The following is a 25,521-nucleotide window of genomic DNA, read 5'->3' on the forward strand; positions in this document are numbered from 1 at the left end:
TGTGCCCTACAGATCCTATGAGTTCAGCACTCATAGAAATTTAAGTTCTAAGTAAGAGCACTGACTTCTCGTGTTTCACCCCTGAATGTCAAAAAGCTTAGGATAAGGTAACGATGTGTCCCATCATGTTCTGTGACCTATGCTGTCAGTGGTAGAACTACTGCAGCAAATGCTTATTTGAGAATGAAAAAAAAAGTTGTACTGTAATTATTAAATTAATGAATGCAGCTATGTTTATTGTTGATGAATTGAACAGAACTGAAAGCCTGTCACATTTTCCAGATTGCACCACAGGATATTTACACTGYAAACTACAATGCTTAAAACACTACTTAGTCCAATTCTTTGGTACAGTGGCAATATTTTGACTAATCAGAAGGACATCTAGTAATATATTCACGACAGGTAGATGGATTCCCCTCCACATCACAGGCAGAACTTKGGGTTTGTAACTGGTTACTAGTACAAATCTGATGGTTTTGAGAGACCTGGCTCACTTGTGGCCATGCTCTCACTCAGTATGGTGACACCACAGAGTCACCAGCGATGATGTGGGTGCTAATCTGTGTGTCCTGAGCAATAGATACTAATATTTCAGCAATCTTCTGTGCTTATTTCCCACCCATCTTAACTCCACTACTTTTTCTTTAATTTGATGCTACGAGATTCACGTAATTGCTTGCCTTCGTATACTATTTGTCATTGTAAGCTTTTGTCATTTCAGAATTTTTTCTAGTTTTGGCCCTCTAGAAACACAGACTAGTGAACCTAGTGGACCAGACATAAAGATAAGATATAAAAAATCATTTATAGTAGTGGGGTGTTTTTTTTTGAGAATCTGCTGTATTTCCCATGAACCTTATGCATTCAACTCTCATTGAAGCACATCTTTTTAGAAAAATGGAACAAAATAGATAAAACATCCTCCTCCACCCTCAAAAAAATCTACAGGCTATTAGCTATCAAAGTTGTTTAAAAGCTGCATTCAAATGTAGGCAAGTAATTTAGAGATTTTCACTTGTTTATGCCAGTCTCAAAGAAAGCCAATTTGAGATACTCTGCTTTCACTTTGGAAAGATGAGGGAAGAGCAGAGAAAGGCAAGGGTTAGTGAAAACAGATAACAGTTTCTATCTAACASGGGTTAGATAAAACAGATGAAGTATTCCACAAGATTAGAGAAGATAATTTCAATATCTATTTCAGTTTCACTGATATACTTGGTCTCAGGTTTGTGCCTGTGCTTCATCTGTTTGTATATGTAGTATTCACTCTGTCTCCTGCATGTTTTGGTTCCTTTTTCTTCCTTTGTCTTTTGCCACCTTCTTTAATGGCTTTATTTAATATGACTCCTCAGGAAAACAAGCATCATTCCCCTTTTGAGCAAGGGGAAATTTATGAGGGATAGCAGCTACTACCACATATTCTAGTTGACAGATTGGCTGTGATTGCTGAAGGAGAGTGAAAATTAAGACTATCTGTGTAGATGAACTTCTTTAATTTCAAGATTCTGGATGCTCTTTTTATGCWGCCCCTGTTCTCTCTGTTCTTGTAGTAACATTACATAGGAAATATATATATATAATTAATTTCTACGTAAGTAGAGAATTATGAAGAGAGATCRTGTGTTTTTTTCCAAGGTAGGATATCCTTTGTATGCTAGTCCTGCAAGATGTTTGCCTCATCCTGTTTTTTTTTTCAGTTTATAATGAGATAGACCCTACAGTTTCCCATGGCAATCCATTCTGCTATCTTTACCATGAGGAAGTTCCCTTGCCTGCAGTATCTAGTCTCAGTTATTCTTGCTGCAGTTCAAATCCCTAATCCTTGCCTTAGAGATGGAAAACATATTATTCTTTTCTTTGTATTAGAAGACTGCTGYTTCATTCCCACTGTGTTTTTTCCTTCTGCACAGCAGCTTGACATTGCTGACTTGTGTAGCTGTCATCTAATAAAACTTCCAGACCCATTTCTGAAAAAGCAACTCACAGGCTTTGCCCACTATTTTTTATTTGTGTGCCTCATTATTCTAACTATGTGCATTACCCCCTACTTGCCATTATTGAAGTTCATTTTAAAGTTCACTCTAAAAGATGCCCATTGTTCAAAAGCATTTGTAATTTTAATCCTTCCCTCCAACAGTCTTGCTTGTCAGTTGTGTGTGGATTTAATGGCATCATAATTGATAATGAAAACTTTGAGTAAGATCAGATGTAGGAGGAAGATCTTGTCGAACTGCAGTTCATTCTGGTGTGTTTGTGGTGGCTGAGAACTTCTCTCAAGATACCCTCTAGGAGCAGTTTAGTTCAACCTGTYGCATCCATCCCGCTGCAGTTTTTCTTAGCCTAAAATGTGCGCCTTCTCCTCAAATTCGCAAGGCCTGTTACTGTGWTGTAGAAGAAAATCAGCTGGACTTGGCCACATCTATTCTCAGTGAATCTACAATGGCTACTGCTTATCTTATTAGCTTCTCTGTTCTTAGCAATAGTTTGTTTCAAAGTTCTCAAGTTAAACTGATGGGTCCATAATTCTCTTGCTCCTCCAACGCRTATTTGACATTTTCTAGTCGGTGAATTCTTGAGGTGTCTTAAACAGGTTCTCGTGGTTAGTGTAGCCAGYTCAGAGTTTGTCTCAGTTGTAGAGCTGTTTTCAGAGCTGAAATCCAACCCAGTTAACCTGTCTCTAACTAGTTCTTTCCCTATTCCAGTTGGAGATGTCAGTGTGGGTGGTGCTGGCCATCTGCTTGCAGTCAACCATTTTAGTGAAGACAGATGCAAAGAAAACAAAGCAAAACAAACAAAAAAAAACCCTTAAGTCTCAAGTCCCGTCAGCATCATCTGTCAATACCATTTCCTCAGTACTGAGCCGGCAAGCAACCTTTTCTGTGCTCTTTCTTCTACTGCTAATACAATTACACAATGATTTATTGTTATCTTTAAAGCTCCCTGCTACCTTTATCTCATGTTGTGTCCCGGCCTTTCTGATTTTGTCCCTGTGTGCTGGTGCTCRTCTCAGCAAGCTGAGCACATTCTGCAGGCCTTCTGCATGGCTCTGAGCGGTGGGGAAGTCGTATTTCGGCCTGCCGGCCGCACGCGTATGTGCACTTGGGAGACAAGGCAGCAGTGTTCATTTCATTTAATAACTTAAAAAAGGTTGGACACCAGCCTTCCAATCTAAAAGTGGTATTTTCTGACTTTTTTTAAACTTGCAAAAGATTTTGAATGAACTGGCAAGCATCTGAGGAGAGGGGGCTGTCTGTCTTGTTCATAAGCTACCACGGTTAATGGTCGTGATGATCTGCTGCCCACAGTGCTCCTTTTGAAAGATTTTCCCAGGAAACCAGATGGCTTTGCTGTGAGATGGTTCAGAACTGTGATAACTGACTAGCTCTAATTGCAACAAGAAAAGCTAAGTGTCATATGTTGGTTCAGAGGGAAGTCACAATAATGTCTATAATCAAGGTATCCTAATTAAAAGAGCAGTTGTCAGAAAAAGTCTGCTTCAATCCAGAGAAAGGCCTTAGAAAAATACGGAATGGACAAACCGCCACAATGATTTGATTGCCAAAAATTAGGAAAAGGCCCATTAGAGCCCTGAAGGCAGTTGGGCAGAGGCGCAGGAGGAACAGCAAGACCTGGCTTACTTGCTGGCATGTTGTGCCCAGGAGGTATTTTGCACTAGCGAAGCAGGAGGGGACAAGATTGTTGACAAGATTTGGCCAGTGGCCAACACATCTCCTGACCTCTTTATTAGAAGGGATATCTGGCAAAATTTGGCCCAAATGTTGTCATCCCATCTGAATAACTTAAGCTGACTGGCTTTGTGAGGGTGGTGTAGCTGTTCTCTGTCTCCGATCCGTCATGCAGAAGCACGTCGCTGATGGCAGGACAACTGAGAACTGGCAGTGTTGAATGGGTTGTCATTTAGCTTCTGTCCTTATACAGTGCTGTTTCTGTGCTTAATAAACACTGTCAGCTATCTCACATATGTGCAACTGCAAATGTTCAATACTGATTTTGCAAATCAGTGAGCCTCCGTGGAAAAGGCAAGGTTGCGTAGTTGGGCAATAGCTGAATCTTGGCAGCAGCAGGAGGATTAATTGAATTGACCAAGCAATTGCACACCAGAAGCAGCAGCCAACTTTATTTCTGATCTTATGGGAGGGCATTGCTGTCATTGCAATAACAAATGTAGTATGCTTGTCATGAATGCCCTTCCCAAACTGCGTTCATCAATTAAGATAAGTAGCTGTTTTTTTCCAGCGATCTACATCGCTCATACGAAAAAGATCCCACGAAGGGGACTGAAGGTCCCAAAACATTGAGAATATATTTATAATTTCACATTTAACCCTATTTGAGTTTGGGGTGTAGATCTCTTCTTCAGCCAACTGTGCTTATTTGCTTTTACTCAACACAGCCCTGCTTTGAGTTTTCCAGAGCTGCAAAAAGTTAAGGCTGAGCTCAAATGCACCTCTTATAATCGTCTCAGGGTGGAATCAGCTCAGAGGCTAAAAGGTTTAATTTGGGACCTATCTCTGTGTGAGCTACACAGCTCTGTGCCTACTGTGGTTGAGTTTCCTCAATGCATATTCAGCACACTCAGTAGAGAAGGACTTAGCTTAAAATGGACACATTTCTGTTGTTCAGCTTAACAGCTCTCTAGACTCTGCTGACTGTGAATTGTTGACTGAATCTCCCCTGACCTCCATGAGAGTCCAAAATTTAGGTTGCAACCTAAATTTAGGTTCCCACAGCAGCATTTGCCTTTACCTGCAAGCTGAATCGCACTCCCAGGGTCTTCAAAAGGCAGTGAGATCTGTGCTCTTCTCTAGAGGCAGCATTCAAAGCTTTTCCCTTACTTTTGTGACCACCATTTTGCATGCATAAGAATTACTATACAATGGGTATGTCGATCATTACAGGATTTGCTTGCAATGAAAAGCTCTTTGAACAATTACAGGAAGTTCTGCAGCTAACAATATTGTCATTTGAGGCAGTTATCATTAGCTTTTGAATTGAATGCCACAAAAACGCATGGGGATGGTTTATACCTTAACTGAACATTATAATTTGAGTCTCAAAAGTACAACAGTGCGTTGTTGACATTTTCAATATTAACATTTCAGCGAGAAGCATTTAGAAACTTCTTGGGATAGCTTTTGAATTTTTAAAAGTTCAATTTCATTTAAACACTGCAAAATTGATTAACAGTTCTTGCAAAATTCTTCGAAGAAGAAAGGGGTTATATAAACGCTAAGCATTATTATTGTTGTTAAAACACACAARATCTGTCAGAAGGCCATAAATCCTGATTTGAACTTTCAGACACATGCCTATTTATTGTGCCATGTCCTAAATGCACATAATTCAGCAAGAACAGGTTAATACACATACCTAAACTGAGAAAATGAAGGACTGTGATCTAACATTTCTGCAGATATTGAATTTAAATAGCAGGAACATTGCTGACTAGGGCTGAAGTACAGCGCAAATTCCACATTCTCATCTGTTGTGCACTGTGTGTTTACATAATTATTTTCCTCTTTTCCACAATATTTGTCACTAGTATTTCCCATATGTATACTTAATACATCTATCAGCATGTGCTGATAGATGAGTTAGGCAATATACACACTCACACACAAAAGCAGAGGGTATAAATTAAAAAAAAAAAAAGCATTAGGTTCAAGTTCCCTCTATATAAATATATTCAGAGTTAAAACCTATCATAATTGCAGAAGTAACAGTGTAATGTTCAGCTGATGATAGTTTTTTACTCTTTTCAAGAATAAATTTAAGTAATTTTTCTTTATTATTTGGTTCCTCTAAGCTTGGAGACATAATTTTTAAATATAGTATGTCCTTAAGAAGGGAAAAGCAAAGCTGCATTTAAACAGTATTCTAAAAAGTGTTAAGTAATCATTATGACTGTATTTTTCTCTTGTGAAAGTGATAGGACTTGCACAGTGGTTTAACAGAAAAAAATAATTAAGAGAACAAAATCAAAGCATTTTGATTGTCAGTATAATTGGATATATTATAAGTTCTACCTAAGGATTAAGCRTTACTTACTGTAAATGGTAACTTAGTACTTTAGTTAGAATTAACAGGAAAGCTTTATAATGACTTTTTCAGACTGATTTTTAATACTATACATGTGTATAACRTGTTGTATTAACAATGATAGAAAATTTTCTAAAAATTTTCCTAGGGGATATGAACATTATTATTTGCATAACACTTCAATAATCAGTTCTCTCCCACTTGAATAAGGATCGTTATTCTTTGTTAAACCATGCGTGGGAAAAACTTAATGTTCTTGCTGCAAACTGAGCTATTTAAAAGTTCAAAAGTATTAAATAGCCCATAAGCAGATCCATGACAAAAGTTGGTTAATGTGAAACTGGAGGCACTCGTGTCCATGGATGTAGCAATTTTATGATATTTGTGGTCAGATGTTAGATAAATTAATCGGCATATCTCATGGCAGTCATTAAAGCCATAAGACCAGTATCACTGGCTAGGTAATTATTATAGCCACTATCGATGAGGTTTTCTTGTTTGAAAGGCTTATTCTATGTGTTACTGCTATACAGACAGCYGTCTTGCCCTAAAGTTTTGATATACTCCAGTGCATGAAATTTTATTTTCTCATATTGGTGCCAGCCAGTCTTCCTGTACTTGATGATATATTGCCMATTGAAGCTAAAATTAAATGCCAGAATTTGCCAAAATCTAAGAAATTTCTGATTTCTTCAGCTTTTTCCATTCAGAAGAGAAATATCACTAGGTAAACATATTCCTCCACAAGTAATTAATACAGTACTGCGGATTGGAAATGAAATATGTCAAGGTGAAACAAAAAAGAGCAGATGATTTTCAAGCCTTTTTTCCTTCCTCATAAATATCTTCAAAACGATTAAAACTGTTTGAATTGCTTTTTGTGCAGCTTTCCTTAGGAAAAAAAAAAACAGGCATGCAGAAACACAGTTTAAAATTGAAATGATTTTGTATTTCAAACTCTGGGCCCTTCGTCAGTTTAAGGTAGAACAAGAAAAAGCAAAAAGCCTCTTCCAGGTTTAGGTCTCTGTAATTGCAGAGCAGCCTGCTGCTAGCTGAGTACATTTAGAGTTTGCTTGTCCCTTTTTCCTCTGAAAATAAAAAGCAAGCAGTAAAGAAAATAATTAGTTAATAGCACACTTTGCAAAACTGATTTCAAAAATACTTGTGGGTTTAAATAATGTTTTCTGAACTGGAACACTTGTACTTGCATTTTATTTCACTGTGGCGAAGTGAGAGTGGGAGCTGCCACAGGAAGAAGAATGAGCCAGAGACAGGGCATAATTCAGGCCATGTAAATGAATCACCAAACCTTAGACGTGATGGCACCAGCTGTTGAAGGGAGTTCAGCTGGTCGGTTTTATCTTGTAGTCAGTATCCTTGGTTAGAACTACTGGGATTTTTGAGGAAAATGTATTTGCCCATCCATCTCCTGCTCCCTGCTTTGTTCCCAGGAGCTTTGTTAGCACAGAAAGGACAGTTTCCACGGGGCTCAGTSTGCAGATGAAGACACTCGTATTCAGATGTGCACATATGAGCTGGGGGCTGATTCTGTGGTGTAAGCGCCGTCACCTTGTGCTGCTCGAGGTGCAGCAGCCCCGCCAGGCACAGGAGCAGCGGATCCGGCGCTGGGCTCCCACAAGGTCCCCTGCGGTGCCCCGGGCTGAGCAGCTGGACCGGGCCTGGGGTATCTGAGCCCCCAGGGGAGATCCAATAACAGCATCAAAAATGCCAGTAGAGCTCGTGCTTTTTCCAGCTTATTTTCAAGAGTCGGAGGCTTTGAGGGGGAGCACATTTTCCTATTGGGAGGGAGGAGACAGCCCAGCACTTCATTTTACAGCGATGACAGGGTACTAAATTGGTCTGGGCATTATTGTTTTTCTTTCTTTCTTTCTTTCTTTCTTTCTTTCTTTCTTTCTTTCTTTCTTTCTTTCTTTCTTTCTTTCTTTCTTTCTTTCTTTTTTTTTTTTTGTTTTGTTTTGTTTTGTTTTTTCAGTTCACTCTGCATGTGTGTGATAGGCCAGGTTTTCTAAAATGCCAAGAAAACTTTGAAACCTACTTCAAATTCTAGTCTGTCTGTTTTGGAAAGTACACTCTGTGCTCAGTTTGTGTTTGTTAGGTTCCTAAATGTCATCTATTTTTACCCCTCTCTTTTTATTATACAGCTAAACAAGTGCATCTGGATTAAAAAAAATCTTTCCTTTGTAACTTTAACATGTTGATACTTTCTGAGAAGTAAATGCCTGCTTTGGAGAGCTGTCTTATTCAGTTTGTTTTCACTGTATACAAATAATAAAAGAAAAAATTGCAGTTTACTCTGTGCACAAATGCATGSATGTATGTGTGTGTGTGTGTGTGTGTGTTTAGCCTTATGGAATTGTTGAATTGCAAAATAAGTATGACTTTAGTAGTGTTGGAGCAAACAAATACTTTGAGGATGATTTATGAATTTCAAGAGATATTAAAAGCATAAAACATGGTTATGAGAGTATGATATGATATGATATGATATGATATGATATGATATGATATGAATGGTGTCTGGCCACTGGAATCAGAAAGGCCGCATAAAGTCACAGACATCACGAGATGCATAAAGCCACAGGTAAACAAGCAAGGCACTGACAACTATAGCAAGGCATTATTTAAATTACTGATGTAAAAGCAGACTGTGGATGATGAGATGCTTCCTTAAAGACACTGTTGATTATAGGGGGAGCATTGCTTAGGTCTAGACTTCGATAAACATAGTAAACCTGAGACTCTGTGGAGAACTCAAATGGAAAACATGCCATTCATTTAATTAGAATGAACTGCATAAAGTTTCTGCTAGCTGGTGAGAAACACTGTTTTAGGGAGCATGAAACAGTGCTCTCGTGATAGAAAAATAAATAGTTTCAGCCTTCTTTTTTAATTTTTCAGAATTCAAGCAAAAACGCGAGAATTTCGAGAGAGACAAGCTCGTGAACGTGACTATGCCGAGATTCAGGATTTTAACCGGACGTTTGGCTGCGACGCGGACCCCATGTATGCTGGAATTGCTTCCTATGACTCTTCTTCGAGCAGTGGCACCATAACCCTGGGCGGCCGAGCGCAGAGCCCCCGCGAGGGCCAGACCGTGGAAGCGCTGTACGCGCAAGTGAAGAAGCCGCGCAGCGCGAAGGCGTCACCTGTAGACAGGTAGGCACCGGGCATCGTCAATACTTTGCTTCCAAATCCGTCGCTGTAATGCTCTTTGTCATGGGAGATGACTGTGCAGCGGTTGGAAAGTCAGATCTGCATTTTTATTAATGGCTTTTTAAAAGCCTTTATGTAGAAAGGTATTGAGCTCACATGAGTCAAACTGTAACAGGATGAGATATGAGGGTTTTTTTTTTCCCTCTCTGAAGAGCTCCTGCTTTTCTTCTCATTCTTTGAAAGGGTTTTGAATTTTAGAGTTGCTATTTGATAGAATGCAAATTAAATTCTAACTTGGACATCAGCTAGTTTATTAATCAGAGCTGAAGTTAATGTGGCTGTGGAATACAACATTTCTAAGCTATTCACAACAGTTACAAAATCTGTAAAGTTCTTACAGTTGAACCAGAAGTGAGCTAAAGCTTACCTGGATTCTAATCCTACCTACTGCAGTCCCAAACGTCAGCCTAACATTTGAATTTTTGGGGATAAAATATAGATCGAGTGAGCTCCAAGTCTGATTTATGAATTGTTTTCTCTTYTTGGGCCGTAGCTAATGATTTCTACATTTCCTGTGGCTACAGAATCCAAAGTATTTGATGTTTGGTTTTATGCTAAAATCAGGCAAAATTATGGTCCCTCTTGATTAAATGTAAAGCTAAAATTGGAATGAAGACTTTGTACATTAGCAGTGAAAATATATYGCTCTTATTCACTTACATATATGATGTTGTATTTCTGCCTTTTCTCAGCTGTACAAAAACTAATACAGTAATTCCAGTATAGGAGGCATTGTTAATTTATTCAGAGGYCATTGATTTAGTAAAATCCCTTGAATGTTTTGTTTGCTATCCCATTCTTAGCAGAARATAAATACTGCACTTTCCCCCAAATCAACAAAATAGTGTCTTTGCTTTCAATGCATCTCCACATGAGTCCATATTGATCTTGCATATTCAATTTTAGGTCCTAACAGAGTCATCTGGCATTTGCTCTTAAAGACGGTAGCTGTCATGCAGAGTTCAGCTAATTGTCTAAAGCTATTTTTGATTGAGACTGAAAGTTGTGTATTTAACCCTCTGCAAGATCTATTTTAAAAACTTATTTTCCTGAGCAGCACATAGTGTTGTAAACAAAGTATCATCTAATATGACAAAAAATGACATTTCAGATGCATTTACTGTAAATTCTTACTAAAAATGCACAACTGCCTTTTTTATGTTGTCAGTCCTATTATTCTACTGTATCGTACTGTGTGAAAGGTCTTTTCATATTAAATGTACATGATTTATTTACTATGGATATGGCCATATGCCTGAGTACTTGAAATCTCAGCACTTCTGTGACTTGGGAAAGGAAGGCAGCTCAGCTGGTTAATATGGCCACCACGTTGCGACTCCCACGGCTGTTTTTGTTAGACCAAAGGTAGCGTTTCATGCCTGAATTGAATGGCATCAATGTCATATCAACAACAAAAAAGTTTCTTTGATGCAAACCTGGCACGGCGAAGTGGAAGACCTGCATGACCCAGCTAACTCTGTGTGATGGCTGATGAAAGAGCCTGGAGAGAGCGAGTGAAAAAGTGAAGTTATAGCTGGAGCACTCAGGGAATACGATGTTAATCGTAAGGGTAGGATAGAAAAGCAAGATGGTAGTTTTGCACTTTCAGGCCATTCTGCAAAAGTGCAGAGGAACAGTGGGCTCCATCTCACAGAGGTGGATCCTGCTGTGACAAAAGGGTCTTCACCTGGCTCGCACTACAGGCTAGCAGCAAGTTGGAAAAAAAGAAAAATGCAAGTCAGGGACAAGACCTGGAGCTAGAAAAACCTCCCTGAGTTTAGTGGTGAAGGAATGATATGGGACATGCAGCAAGAAATATCTGGGGAAAGAAAAGATAATTAAAATGAAAGCGCGTGGGATAGTCTTTGCTCTCTGCTAATACATTTATCTGACTCCAGAGCTGGTGAATCCCACCTGATGCTGGGAGACATTTTTGTGAATGTTGCAGTAACTGGCACAGTCAGAGGTTCATCAGCCTGTCTGTGAGAAGCTGGGTCAGTACCTCAGGGCCAGAAAACGTGGTGGTTGCCAGGAGCCTTTGCTGCTCCTTAGGCCCGGAGGGAGATACCTCAGCCTCGGAGGGAACAGCTTTTTCCTTCTTTTTAATGTTTTTTTAAAGCACATCTTGACCCCAGGCAATATTTACCCTGGCTCGTGGCTGACATATCTTGCCAAGGCCACTCTATGCTTTTCAGACTTTATTTTAGTTGCATCAAAAAAGACGGTGTCATCTGAGCACTGTAGCTCTGTCCATTTGGGCCTGCGGCGCTGACGCCTGATCTGTGTCTGCCCATGTGCCCAGTGCCTGTCCCTGCGCTCTGTGGGTCTCTCAAGGTCACCTCTCCAGCAGCAGGTCACCTCATCTCTTCCCATAGCATCTTCTTTGAAGGCCTTTGCCCACTGCTGAGGGCCCCTTCGTAGCCTTATTCTCCACGGAGCGCTCCCCTCTGCTGTAAAATTTAGCCTGATAACACTCCGAGAAACGTGATGAGAAATAGTTGCTTATTGCTCTGCATCTTTAAAAATATTATTTYTATTAGCATTCACCTATGGTGAGGATAATTTTCACTTGGCACCTTTGCTCTTGGTCCTACCAGCCCTTCTTCTCCCCTGGAATTTTCAGAGGTTCCCTGAAGGGAGAGGTCGTTTCCCATCCTTGTGGATGGTGGAGGGAAGAGGGAACAGCCCGTTACCCTCGGAGTGACCTGCCAGGAGCTGGTAATGGCCAGTCTGTCTCAAATCTTTAGCACTCTCATATTAAAAGCAGCATTGTTTATATGAGAAATGTTATTTCTATTACAGTTCTGTGCCTGGTGCCAAAGAAAATTTGACATTTAAATATGTCTAAAAGGTTATTTAAAAGTCTCATACAAAGAAGCCTATAACAACATGTCCCTTAATAGTTTGCATGCCATTGTTGAACACTTATGACAGAATTCTCTTTAACTTGCAACAGAATTATTGCATCTGTGCATAAGGCCTTGACAGGGTTTGTTTTTCTTTATTATTCCTTAAATTTCTTTTTTATTTTCATTAGCATGTGCCACTAACTAATGCAAGTTTAACTGTATCATGGAATATGAATGATAACGAAGTGGAGGACAAATAATGTAAACAGCTCATCAGAATAGTGGACAAAATGTTTTCTGTTCAAGTTTAAAGATATTTTAAGGAGAAATATTGAGGTGCYTTGTCAAATGATGGAACCATGAAGTTCTCAGTCACAGGTCCCCTGGTTATTTTATAACCTCACTTGAACACTATGTTAAGCCTGTTTTTTATTTCTCCTTCATGGGCATATTTTATGTTTGTATGTATTCCAAGCACTGAGGTTATAGGTAGATTTTCCAGCACAACAAAAGGACAAAGAAAATGTTTGTTCTTTAAACAGTTTGTCCATTCATTTCTCCAGATTAGAAAATGTATTGTCTAATGCCAAAAGAGAACAAAGGAGAAAGAGATGTTAACTTATCTGTTGGAAATATAAACTTTTGTCTGTGTGAAAGTAGCATTGCTTTATCTGTCATACCACCTATGGCTATAAGAGTTTTGATGAAAAAGGAAAAAAGCTACTACAGGACTTGCACACTGCAGGAAAAATACAGCAGGACTTACAGGATTTGGAGCTGGTTAAGAATTGCTTTGAAGACAGATTTATATGATCAGAGTTAAAGACAACATTGATGGATATTGGTAGTTTTTCTTTAAAAAGAAAAACTGYGACAGTATTGTTCTCCATTAACTCAAATATGTAGGTCAAATATGAGAGGTTCTTTATTTTGAGCTCCTTATGTAATGCATGCATACATGTAGATCATGTGAATCTTGAAACACATTTTAAATCCTAGTAACACTAATTCTCTCTAGCAGTACTAAAAAACTGTTTGCTGATCTTGATCCTAAAGAATTAAGGTAGATTCTTTTTAGTAACAGAGGAGTTTTCTGCTCAGAGGAAATGAAAGTCTAGTAATAAATAAATGTTTGGAGTGATTAGTGATCAGCATAGATTTCATATACCTCAGCTATCAGTTCTTCCCTCCTATGTGCTACTAGTTTGCAGAGCTAGGCTACTAGGAACATTTTTCATGGTCCAACTTTTTAAGAGAGAGAAATTTAGGTGAAATGTATAATCTATGTTTATTTTACTGTTCTGGAAATAAGTGTCTTGAGAATTGTGCTCTTGTGGATAAAGCTTTTAGTTTAGCTRCAAAATGTCTCTAATATGTTTTGCATCATACAGAAAAGCTGCACTACTGATCAATAATGTTTTTCATATAGATGACAACGATGCTATACAGGAGGGTTTTATAAGTGATCACCTGACATCCATAGTTGAGCAGCATGTAGAAAGACAACTCCTAATGGACGTTTACTGGCTGTCTCTGTGTAATCATTTCCCACCAAGAGTGCATTGTCCTGAAATATAATTGAAATAAAATAGGCACTGTGCTGCTGTAAATCTAAATAGCTTGAAAATAGTAGGCTAGACTCCCCTGGCTTGCCGAGGACATTTTAATGGAAACGTAAATACCATAATCATATGCTTTTTGCATGCATTTTGCCATTAAAAAGAAAAAAATGTTCATTTTAGAAAAGGAGACCTTTATGAACCAGTTTCTTTTTTATCAGAAGTGGAATCAAGTCATCAAAGGAATATTTGGGAACTGAAAATAACCCCAGTTGCTTAAACTGTCATCTGCATGGTGGTAGGAGGCAAAATGMTGCTTTTAAAGCCACACTGCATATTTTGTATCCTGATCTTCCAAAAAGAAAGAGAGAATATTTTATTCAGATGTTAACTTTTATTTGCTGAGTAGTATCTTTTTGTTTAAATTGAAATGGGAGTGATGAATCCTGGAAGGTGGAAAGAGACATAATACGATAGAGGAATACATAAAGCCTGAAGTAAGTAGACCCTGTCTTTCTAGCGTGTATAAAATAACTTTCAGCAATAGCAGAATAGGTCATGAAAGCTATGAAATGTTATATTGTAATGCTTGGATAAATATTTGTTAAAAAAACAAAGGGCTCATGCTGTTCTATTAAACTTCTCTTTTATTGGTAGTGTCAGTCAGAGGAGTGTTCTTAAAGTCTGCGCGATCGTTCATGCATTGAAATCCAAGCTTGCCGCCAGACCCACGATAGATGGAGATACGAGTTATTGCTCAGGGGTGACACGTCCTCTAAGTGCTAAGATATTCCTTTTTTCTTAAATGAAGAGATTTTTGACAGTTCTTGAACACGGTCTGAGGTACTAGTAGAAGAGCGCAGCGCAAAGGGAAAGGCCACTGGGCTATAAACCCTCTAACCAGTGACATTTAATAATGGAGAGCTGTGCAAAAGGCCAACAACCTAGGCTGAAGGAGCTTGCGAGCGAGCGCTTCCCTCCTACCTGTGTTTCCCTCTGCTCGTGGCTCTTCCTGCRTCTCCTCTCGTGGACTTGGTTCCACTGGTTGCCTCTAAGTCCTTGTCTTCCCTGGAGCACCAGCCCYTCGGCAGCATGGTGGAGCTCATCGCTGTCAAGGCTCTGGCTTCTGGAAAGGCTCTCCTGGCCTGGAGAATGGCAGGAAGGCCATTAGGGAAAGGCAGACTACCCAAGGCAGCCCTGCGGAGAGCCGTGGGTTAATGAACTGCCTGCAGTTCCCTCTCTTGTAAAACTGAAAATAATGCTTGGAAATCATTGTGGTATTTTCCTCCTCCGTCTGTTATAACCTAGAGAAGGATTAGTTAGAGCCTCTGTGAGACTCTTCACGGGGTTTAATTTCACTTTAGCGCTAACACATTGCTTTTTTTTCTTGTTGTTCTTTTCCTCCTCATCCTATAAGCCAGTAATCCTTACCCCCAGGACTGCCCAAAAATTAGTTTGGTCTCTTATAGACCCATGTATTTAGAACCCAAAAGACACTATTAGCATTGGCATTTTATTATCTTAGCTTGGTTGTTTTCTTTTGTTCTTCCATCTTGATAGAATATAAGACAAGTTTTAATATAAATTCATGAGGATTTATGTAGACTCCCTATTGTGAAAGCATGCAATTGTGCTCCCTGTTTGGGTTACAACKTTGGTAGAATAAATGGCAGACTTACAGTAAGCGCCATTCAAGACTCCCCTTTTAATTACTTGGACGTCCTGGTTTCTCTTTGAATAGATGCCCAAYGCTGATACTGTTGTGAGAACCACGTCTCCACATTTACCACAGGCACAGCCTCACTTAAACCCTGGCATTTTTGCTTCCTCCCTCTTCAAGTTGGTGTGTCACGTAATCTAAAGACTGTCAGGTATTTGTTTATTTTCACAGAAGCAGCTGAAGTTCTTACCTCTCCAAATGGCTGTAGTGGGAAAAGGCACCAAAAGATAAGAAAGTGATGAGCTTCCTGGTCCTCAGTACAAACCAAGGGAGTGAAACGGGGCCTCTCAAACACACAGCTCTCCTCCAGAGCCATAGTACTCATAGCCAGCTGTCACCCTGGGCTGTAAATTAGTAGGATCCATTCATTTTTGCAATTTTCAAGTCTCCTAAGTACAACTATTGCTTATGATGAGCCAAGATAGTTATAGCAGATAGATCAAAACCTGTCACTTTTCATCAGATTAACAGCATAATATGCGTTAGTGTTTAAAGTATATTACAACTGTATTACGCACAGTGCTTTTCATTGGTATATTAGAGCAATTTGCATAGAGATATAGATTSATTAGGCATTTTGTTGCTTGGATGAAATAGAGAACAGCTTTTCRTTTCTTCAGATGATGGAAAGTAGCATTTAATTAAAAACAAAAAAACTTGAATAATATATCCTAGTATGAATCAAAACATGATGTAAGGACCAGAAAAGCCAATGTCTCAGACACTGAAAAATTATTTTATAACTTGAGATTGCAGTCCAAAAAATGAGCTGTGTAGCACACACATCTTTATTTCTCCCTAATACCGTCAATAAAATTTTGAAAATCTGGATTGCTTTATCCTAGAACATTTTATTTACGTGTGTCTATTCAGTTGTGTGAARCTGAAAAGACAAAGGTTCTCCCGGTTGTTAATGAAGTGCTATGATCCTACCAGTGTAAACTATTAAAATATGTTATTTTCTAGTCCTGCTAACTGAAATGTGRACTGGGAGCTGATGTTATGCAGCATTTGAATGCCACAGTTTAATCTGTTTGGTTTGTTGATGTTGCTGAATGTGGCAGTTTATAGGAGGAATAAAAAATTATGATTTTTTCTATCTTTCATGTCCCTCCAGTGAACCCATCTGTTCCTCTTTGGTGCAGGCTCCAGGCCTGCTCTCCAAGCCCTGAGGTTTTGTGTGTTTTGGGGTTGTTGGATCACAGGGGAGAAGTGCACAGGCAGAGCTTGGGGAGGGCGCCGGGTCTTCAGAGACAGAGTTTCTCTGCTTGCTAGAACTAAGTAGGATTTTATTGGGAACATAGCMCTCATTAGTGCTGAAAACTTAAGGTTTTCAGTCCAAAGATACTGGTTAGAAAAAAAGAAAGAAAAAAAAAGTGTATTCTGCAGCTCCAGATTTAAACTAGTATTTATTCATAATTTAGAAAACTTTGAACTTGCTGATTTTGTAATATTCCTCTTAAATACAGATATAGCAGATATAAAGCAAGACCACTCAGGACTTGCGCTGATATCCGTGTTGTCCAGTGAAGAGCAACTTAGGTAGGTTGGTGCACAGTTGTGCTTGGGGCCAAGGAGTTGCATCTCCTCTGGGCAAAATGGATATGTTTATTATAATAGTTGAGAAGCATTTTTTAGGTGACATTTCTTCAAAAGTGGCTTTAAGAGGTATGAGAACAGACCTTGAAAAGAAGCTTTTCATAAGACCATTTCTGTTTTCATTTCATCTGTTTTCTTTTTACATGCTGTTTGCAGTTAGCTCATTAAATTACTATAAGGTAATGGAAACRTAAGAAAATAGTTTATATATATAATATATTTAGGAAGGAAAGTAACATCACTTCATATGAGGATGGGATTCATTTTAACATCTTCTAAACTCATTAAATGTTTTCTTATGCTCTGTGTCAGGTTGGGTACCTTGGAAATTGTTAAATTGGTTTAAAATCTTACTTCTTTTTGTTCCTGGCTGGAAGGTTGAAACTCTTCACTTGAAAAATAGTGTATATTAGTGGAACACTACACTTCATAATTTATTTTAAAAGAACTTGCTTGTAAGGTGTAAATCTTGTTCCTTAAGGCTCACTGTGATGCCAGATGTTAAAAGGTTTCTTGCATGACCTATTTTATGTCATTATGTATTTCTGAAAAAAAATCTCTTCTAATATCAGACTTGTTTATCTGCTATAGATTTTTTTTGATTTCCTAAAATGCCAGTGACATTTAAATAGGTTTTCAATCTGATGCATTCTTAGAAGTCTTTCTGMTGTGTGAAATGTTATTGCAATAAATAGATCAGGAATTTGTAATGGATAGGTAATTTCATCTACCCTGAGTTTAGACTGTGATATATAAGAATTAATTTGTGAAAGAAAAAAAACAAAGGAGCAAGATTTTCTGTCGTTTTAGCTTTTCTGTGTAATTTTGTAACAATAACACATGGCACATCTCAGTGTCTGTAATGGAAATATCCTCTGTGTCCACCCGTTCAGTTTCTGTTACGGCCTTTGCTCACTCCTAGTTCTCCCTTTAAAAAGAAGCACAGTAGAAATTAGAGGGATGTGAGGATGAATGTCCCTCATAGTTCTAATTTCCRCTTCTCTTTGGGAAGGAAATCTATTTTGCAAAGCCCACTGTGCCCACAGTAACTGGCCTCCTAGGCAGGAGAGGTGATTGCCCTAGAAGGCTCTGACCTGGTAAAGGAAAGAAGACAGAAAATAATAGTACATCTTAATTTTCTGATACGTAGTCATGGCTCATTAATAGTTCTAGTATATATTATCAGGTATTGCCTGCTGCAGAGAAAATTAACAGAAGCTGCTTGTTATTTCTTGATGTTAATAGATATAATGTAAAAAATAAAAAAGAGGGAAAAATAGAAAATCTTTAGCAATTTTTTTTTTATGCATCATCTTACACTGTGCTATGTCAGTTTGCTTACGATAAACTCTAGCATATTTGCTAAAATGTTGACAAATTAACCTAGCCATTTCTAAGGATTCCTAAATGCCCATCAAGGAAGGAAGGGATGCACTGAAACTGTTTTAATTAGCAAAGTGTGATTTAAAGGTTGCTAAAATCAAAAAGAGCTTATTCATTTTTCATCAATAATCATTTTCCTTAATATTTCATCAAAACCTGCTGATTTGGAGACCACCTTCTGGGCTTTGATTCATTATGACTGTAGACGTAATTTAATTTTTCCCCTTTTTCTCATTCTGTGATAGGTGCTTTCATCTTTGAGACATTGTTAAGATGTTTCTAACATTCACAGATTGCTAATTGATCCAACTTTTTTAAAACTGTACTTAAGATAGAGACTTCTTTGCTCTGGAAGCAATTTTCCATGCATTTACTTTTACTAATGTTTCTTCCAATCTTTGTATCTGATAAAATATCAGTTCTCTTATACATACATTAAAGTTGAGAACTCTTTTTTCTCGGGTGCTAGTACAAATTGTATATGATATAACAACTGAGGTAAAAAAAGGTTACTGATTGAGATTAAGAATGTTGCTACCATCAGTAAGATTGCGCTGTCACTGTTAGGCATGTGAACATATTTATTGTTCTTTTAAAATTAACTATAAGTACTTACAGCACTATGACAGAGAACTAAAAAAAGAACTAAGGCAGTGCTGTAAGTAATGTGGGTTTTTTAAATCTAAATCTGTGGAAGATCATGAAGAAAAGCAATTATGGGAATTTATGTAAAGGCATTTTGTGAAAGGAGGTGCAATTAAAAAAAACCGTTCCTTTCACTTTAGTAGGATATCTAAGTTTTGTTCACTGATAATTTCCAGTCCCCAAATGCATTTTGAGGGACTTTGAGGGAGTGTTACTATCTTGAGATTCCTAACCTGTTTCTTCTTGTAAGATCTTCACTGTATAGTGGTATCCAGGACATCAGCACAATTTATTGGATTGGAAACACACTAACAGAGAGATGCCCTGGCCCTTTTCTGTGGTTGTTTGGAGAWCAGTTGCAATCTTCTTCTTTCAACTTTTCTTTGCTCATCTTCCTTTCATGAAAGTTTGTCAGACTCCCTGGATGCAGCTGGTGTCCATACTAGGCTGCACGGTGATTTAGAGCAGGGCTGGTTTTTCCTTTTGCTATTCATAGTCATTTTCCTTAATCCAGTCTAATTTGAATTTCAAAGTGTGTCCTTTAAGTCTTGCGTAGATGGTCAGGGCTAAATTGTTGTTTGTCTTCTAAAGCCACATTGAACAGTTCATGTAGACTGAATTTCATTAGCTTTCATTAGCTGAACTATTTTTGATGTCATTAAAATTGCTGCAGCTTAAGATGTCAGAATTTAACAGGAAAATAGGTAATGCTGGAAGCATTCAGTGTCAGGAATAATCGTTCGTTGGACCTTACGTTTGCATTTTTTAATATTTCTTCTCACACTCAGGTACAGCCATCATCTGTGCACGGTGCTGTATGGTGAATGTGTGTCCGACCTTAGTAGTGCATGTATCCATGTGCAGAACATGATGTAGGCATATGGATGTGCTTAACTGTGACCAATTTGTTATGTTTTCATCTGGTTTTGTATTTGCAGATATATGTATATATAAAAATTCTCCTTCTCTAAAAATTTCTTCTCTTTATACACACAAGGGTACATGCCTTGATATATTCATGCACACGCTGGTCTAATAAAGCCAGGCTGCTCCAGGCTATATCCAGCTGAGTCCTGAAGGTCTCTGAGGATGGATGTTTCGTAGCCTCTTGGAGTGCCTGTTGTAGTGTTTGACCACCTTCATGGCTGACAACTGACCAGCTAACATTCCTAATACTTGATTGGAACTTCCCATGCTCCAGCTTATCTCCATTGCCTCTCATCCTATTGCTGTGCCAGTGTTATCGTGTATATAAAATGTGTGTGTTTGCGTATATATATGTGTGTGTTTATGTGTGTGTGTAAAAATTCACTTTCTAAAAGTCTGGGAAATGTCAAACAAAATAACAGTTTTTCAAACACTGAAAGAAAATTTTGAAGTAATAAGGGCTACCTTGCTTGTTCTTCATTGTCAACAGTAAAGTTTTGTTAGAGTGATTTCTGAAGTTCATTTTTTCTTAAATCACCTATTATATTTCCATAATTCAGAGCTACACTCAAAGCTTGAATCCAAGGCTTGAGGACAAAACATAGCTCTTAATTTCTCTTTAACGTTCATCCTGAAAATGTAGGAACCTTTTCTTTATTTCACAGATTGTGATTTGTGTGTGTGAAGCTCAACGCCACCAAAAATAATGTGCCTGAAAGCCCTTTTAGCAAACCTGTGTGTGCTGTAGGATTGTATCTGCTGCTCAGACGTACTTAGTAGCAGCTTTTCAGCTGGCCCCGTTGTGCTGGAGGACAACGGTGTCACGGTGCTGCCCGGCCACTGTGGCTGCTGCTCTGGACCTGCTGCCGTGACAACCTCCCTTATTCTTCTACAGGATTTTCGGCATTTCGGGTTTCATACTTAGGTTCTGCAGCTCATCTGCAGAAACGTCTGGGCGAAATGGCAGGGAACTGTGGATCAAAGGTTTCCAAGCAGGCATCAAACCCTCGCTCACCCTCGTTCATTTGTGAGGGGAGCGCTGCCGCCGGCGAGCGCTGTTGGAGCGGAGCCTCAGGAGAAGCGGGACCTGCCGCGGGGCCGCGGGCCGAGGGGAGGAAACGGAGCCGCTCTCCTGTGGAGATCAGAGCGCCACAGGATGGTGATGGCGGGAGGAAGCCGCCTGCTGAGCTCTGCTGGCCACGCTCCCTCACAAACACCCACCGCCTTCCTCCTTGCATGAGGTGCAGGATGAGCGGCGCAGGGCAGCCTTTCATCTAGGTACTGTATTTTCAGGGATCCTAAAGAGCTTCATAACTTTTAATGGAGACTCCTGCTCAATATAAAGTTCATTTCGTTCCTCAGCTGATCCCTTTACCACTCCCTCTACTGACAAGCAACCACCTGCACAGTAAAAAACTGCCGGTCTTTAATTGCATATAAATCAGGGCCAGGCAGTGGAGACAAAGCCAGGAGAGCCTGGAAGGAGAATTTAAGTGAAAAAGGTAATTACCTGAGCTGGAACATAGCCAGGGCACCAAGGTTAACGCTTGTACACTGGTGAGAAGTGCCTAGTGATGTTCTTCCAGAAGCCATTTTCTACTGAATTATAGAAAAGACCTTGTTAGTCACTTGCTCTAACTCCCTTCTTGCACTGAATTGATTCCTACGGTGGTTTCTTCCATCCCCAGTGCAGCTCATATTCTCTCACTTGCAAGTGAGGTTTGTCCACCAGCTTTAGGTGGAGGGATAGATAATTCCTCTGCTTTTATATCTCTCTGTTTGGGAGGAATGCTTCATGGTATTTAACCTAAGTTTTTATTTTACCACCTCCATGTTCTCCTAAATGTAGCCAGGTCTAGACCAGAAAGCTATAAAGTGTCTGAAGTTCCTCGTATTTGCCTGAGGATGTCCCCTGAGAGGGTAAAAGAGGGGAAAAAAAAAAAAAAAGAATTTTGATCTGTGTGTTCTTCAGGCACAAAACAGTAAATTAACAGGTGCTGGCAAYCCCCCTGCTGTGCTTATGTAGCTGCAATGATGCAAACTAGCTCAGATACCACCTCATGGCAGACCAGGCTTACCCTTACAGCCTTCATTTCTCTATCTGCTTGAGGACAATTGCAGTATCCCTTTTCTTGTGAGCTTATTTGAATCGTATTTTCCAKATTTCACCCTCTTAATTCATTACACAATCTTGGATCATTTTATGTTCCCCATGCAGAGCACAGGAGTATGATTTGCAGCAATTCAACAGCTATATCCTTTGTTGGATATAGCTGGAGTTATTCAAACCTGTTGTTTAGTGGGGAGGGATGCAGGTCTGAGCTGCATGCTCCTCCCCTTTTGGAAGGGTCCAGGTATACAAGAACACTGAAAAGTACTTTTCAATTTATTTCTCAGTAGGATATTCATCTGGCCTTAAAATTCACAATACCTTCATCTGAAGAAGCCTAGCTCTTGAATACATATTTCACTACTAGTGGGAGAAATAAATCTCCATTTGCTCTTGACCTACTTTTTGATGGGTGCTTTTCATTTGTAAGAAACCTACACTTATGCACAGTCTGTCCTAATTTTATATTGTGGCTGTCAGTGTTACCTGAGCAACTCTTCAGAGGAGGTATGCGGGATGCTGGGTCTGCTGGCTCATAGAGAATGACTGTGGCTGTCTAAAGTGAAACTTTATGCCCGAGCTAAGTCTCGACTGTGGCTGTAATAGCTGTATTTTTTAGAGATGGGCTCTGAAGAGGATTTCTGCACATTCAGCAACGAGTTACACAATCTCTACATGTTTAAACTGGGAGGAATTTTGTTTTTGTTGCTGTTACTTTTTACAACTGGTAGCATAGCAATTATAAGTGTTTTATTAACATTTATTATAAAAGAAGGCATAYTGCTATATAAGAGGTTTGCTGAAACTTGCATGTGATTTTAAAATTCACTGTGTATGCAGTCTGGTTTACAAACTGCACTAGAAGACAGGAAATAAAAGCAGCTTAAAATCACACCTGTGGAGGATGGCAATTTTATACAGTAAATAAATAATTAGGGAGGAAAACATTAGGGAAGTAACTGATGTGAGAGGAACATGTCAAAACAGGAGGAAATGAAGCTGAGGGAGAAAMGAGTGAGAATGAGGGTGTATGTTGAAGGCAAATAGCGCCTTCAACAAATTTGGAAATGACGAGGGGGGACGAAGATAGTTGCTGGAGGGGGTGTGTGTGTAGAAGAAAGGTAATTACATTTCAGTTGTGCTTAATCTATGTCAGTAAGCTCCTTGACTATGATATAATTCACACACAATTCACCAGAATGCAACCAATTAATTTCTACTGTAATATGTTTTTTTCCTGTATGAGCTTTCCTCCAGGATTCACCTGAGATTAGGAAGTCAAAGACATCTGAGCTCTATTCCCACCCTGCAATTTCAGCAGTGCTGCAGAAACAAAAGTGAATCCTTGACTGCTGCATCCCATCATCTAAATTCAGCTCCTCTTCCCTTTGGTATCACATTAGAATAGCTTAAAGAGGCAGAAAGCAGCGGGAGACACAATGTAGGTGTTCAGGTTCTTGATGCTTGGTCACATTACTATCTTGCTGTATCTGCAAGAGTGCTGCAAACTTGATTAAAGAAATTAATGATGAGAAACAAAGGAATGAGTGAAGAGAACAAAAGAAAAAAGTGAAGAGAGCGTGGAAGAAGTTTATTGCATGCAAGTCATCCAATTATCCCTCAGAGCCCAAATCCCTTGTCTAATTGCCTAAGCTGATCCTTCAGGACTGAACAGATTAAATGAAATAGCAGGGCTGGTGGAAAGCAGCCTTTGGGAGGCATTTTGTGAACAGGCTTGTGTGAAGAGCGGAATAGAGTTTCTGTTTGTTTCTGTTTGTCTTGGCCTTCCATTATCAAAAGAGTAGGAAAGAATGAAAAACATGAAGGCTTTTGATTTGAAAATGGTCCCTTTAGCTCGGGTTGAGGCACTGGGGGGTGCTGGGAAGCCTACCCTGGTGCTTTCTGTGCTATGCTAGTCTGTGTATGGTATCTCTCTCCATGGGATCATAAAGCTCTCACTTTACACTATATTAAGTTCATTTGGAAAATTGAGAGAAAAGAAAAACTTCTTTAAAATATCTCACTGAGAAATCACTAGTCACTGGAGAATGTCAGGTTCGAGCTGGCATAAAAATGAGAGCAAACCACAGCCTAAATAATTGTCCCACAGCAATTGTGTGTGCCAGCAGCAACCGAGCTCACAACGGAGCAGAGATGACTATGAAGCTTAATGTTCCTTACAGGACTTCTGTTTAATGTGTTCCTTTGCGTATGCCCCAGATAAGAAAGAGTTCTCACTAGTAGTCTAATGTCTCCTTCTGTCATAACAAAATGTGTCCTATAATTACCCCTTCTTAGACAACGTCTTTTCCCTAACGCTGCAGCTCTGGAAGGAAATGAGATCAAGAATCTCCCACAAAAGTGGGGAAAGCTGAAAAAAAAAAATCAATCTTCTCCCATGTTTCCTTTTATCCAAAATCTTCATTTTTCTCCAGTACATTGAACCATGAAAGAGGACAACATTAACAAATCCTTGAGCAATGAAGCAATCTTATTATATTTGTAATATGCCATGGAGTATGGTGTTACACTTCATGACTTTACAATAAAATCAAGTTGTATACCACAAAAGTGCAGTTGCGCCATGTAAAGTGCTAAGATGTAAGACAGCGTTCGAAGGAAAAGAGGTTACAGAAATATTAGGTGGTTCATCTGGATGTCCTCAGGTGACATCCAGCTAAGAAATTAATTTCCTGAGAGAATATGTACTACTTGCATCAGAATGGAAACATCAGTTTTGAATTGGAAGAAGCTTCACAGAGAGGACTGAAAAAGAAATGCATTTCCGAGCAATCCTAATTCTGATTAATACCTCCTTATACCTTACCTACTTATACTTCAAATTTAGCTATAGAAATATACATATTTCTTCTAATCCTATTTTTATTTCCATCAAAACCTATTTTCCAAACCTGCTCTGCAGTGAACACTGAAATGATTCATGCAGTCAGACCTCTTTGACTGRATAATTGATACATTTTGACAGGATGAATGTACAATGGATTACATTTGCTTCTCAGTATATATATGATGATTAATGTAACTAGGTCTTACATGTACTTATCAAGGGGAGAAAATGCCCCAATGTGAATATTATTTGATGGTTCATTGAACTGAACTTTGATACTGCACTTAGGCTGTTGTTAGCATTAAGATAGTTATGATGGATCTAACTGTCAAACTGGAAAATTTCACTGAGCTGGAGAGAGAACTTGGTGAAATGTAGAGAATTTAAAGAAACATCATTAGCTTGTTTAGATCTCAAATTCCTGTTTCTAAATTCTGAAATATTCTCTGAAATATGAGTGGATGTCTCTTAAATGCTCCAACTTGATATGATTACATTGGACCTAAATATGTCAGGATATGTTTTAGCCAAAGCCATGGAGGTTCCATCAAAAATAATTCAACACTTCAAAAAGGAGCTTATTC

At 38.9% G+C, this 25,521-nt stretch overlaps 1 protein-coding gene across 1 annotated transcript in view; it reads left to right on the plus strand.

The window, feature by feature from the left end:
• The window catches only part of PARD3 (par-3 family cell polarity regulator), a 388,174-nt gene that overhangs the window by 284,382 nt on the left and 78,271 nt on the right, over positions 1–25,521 (plus strand). Inside the window, exon 23 of the mRNA XM_026048772.1 lies at positions 8,983–9,240. Within this exon, the coding sequence (XP_025904557.1) occupies positions 8,983–9,240 (258 nt within the window). The remainder of the gene's footprint in view (positions 1–8,982; positions 9,241–25,521) is intronic.

Source organism: Nothoprocta perdicaria, unplaced genomic scaffold (genome assembly GCF_003342845.1).
Source record: "Nothoprocta perdicaria isolate Ctin4 unplaced genomic scaffold, notPer1 scaffold_57, whole genome shotgun sequence".
Classification (NCBI taxonomy): domain Eukaryota; kingdom Metazoa; phylum Chordata; class Aves; order Tinamiformes; family Tinamidae; genus Nothoprocta; species Nothoprocta perdicaria.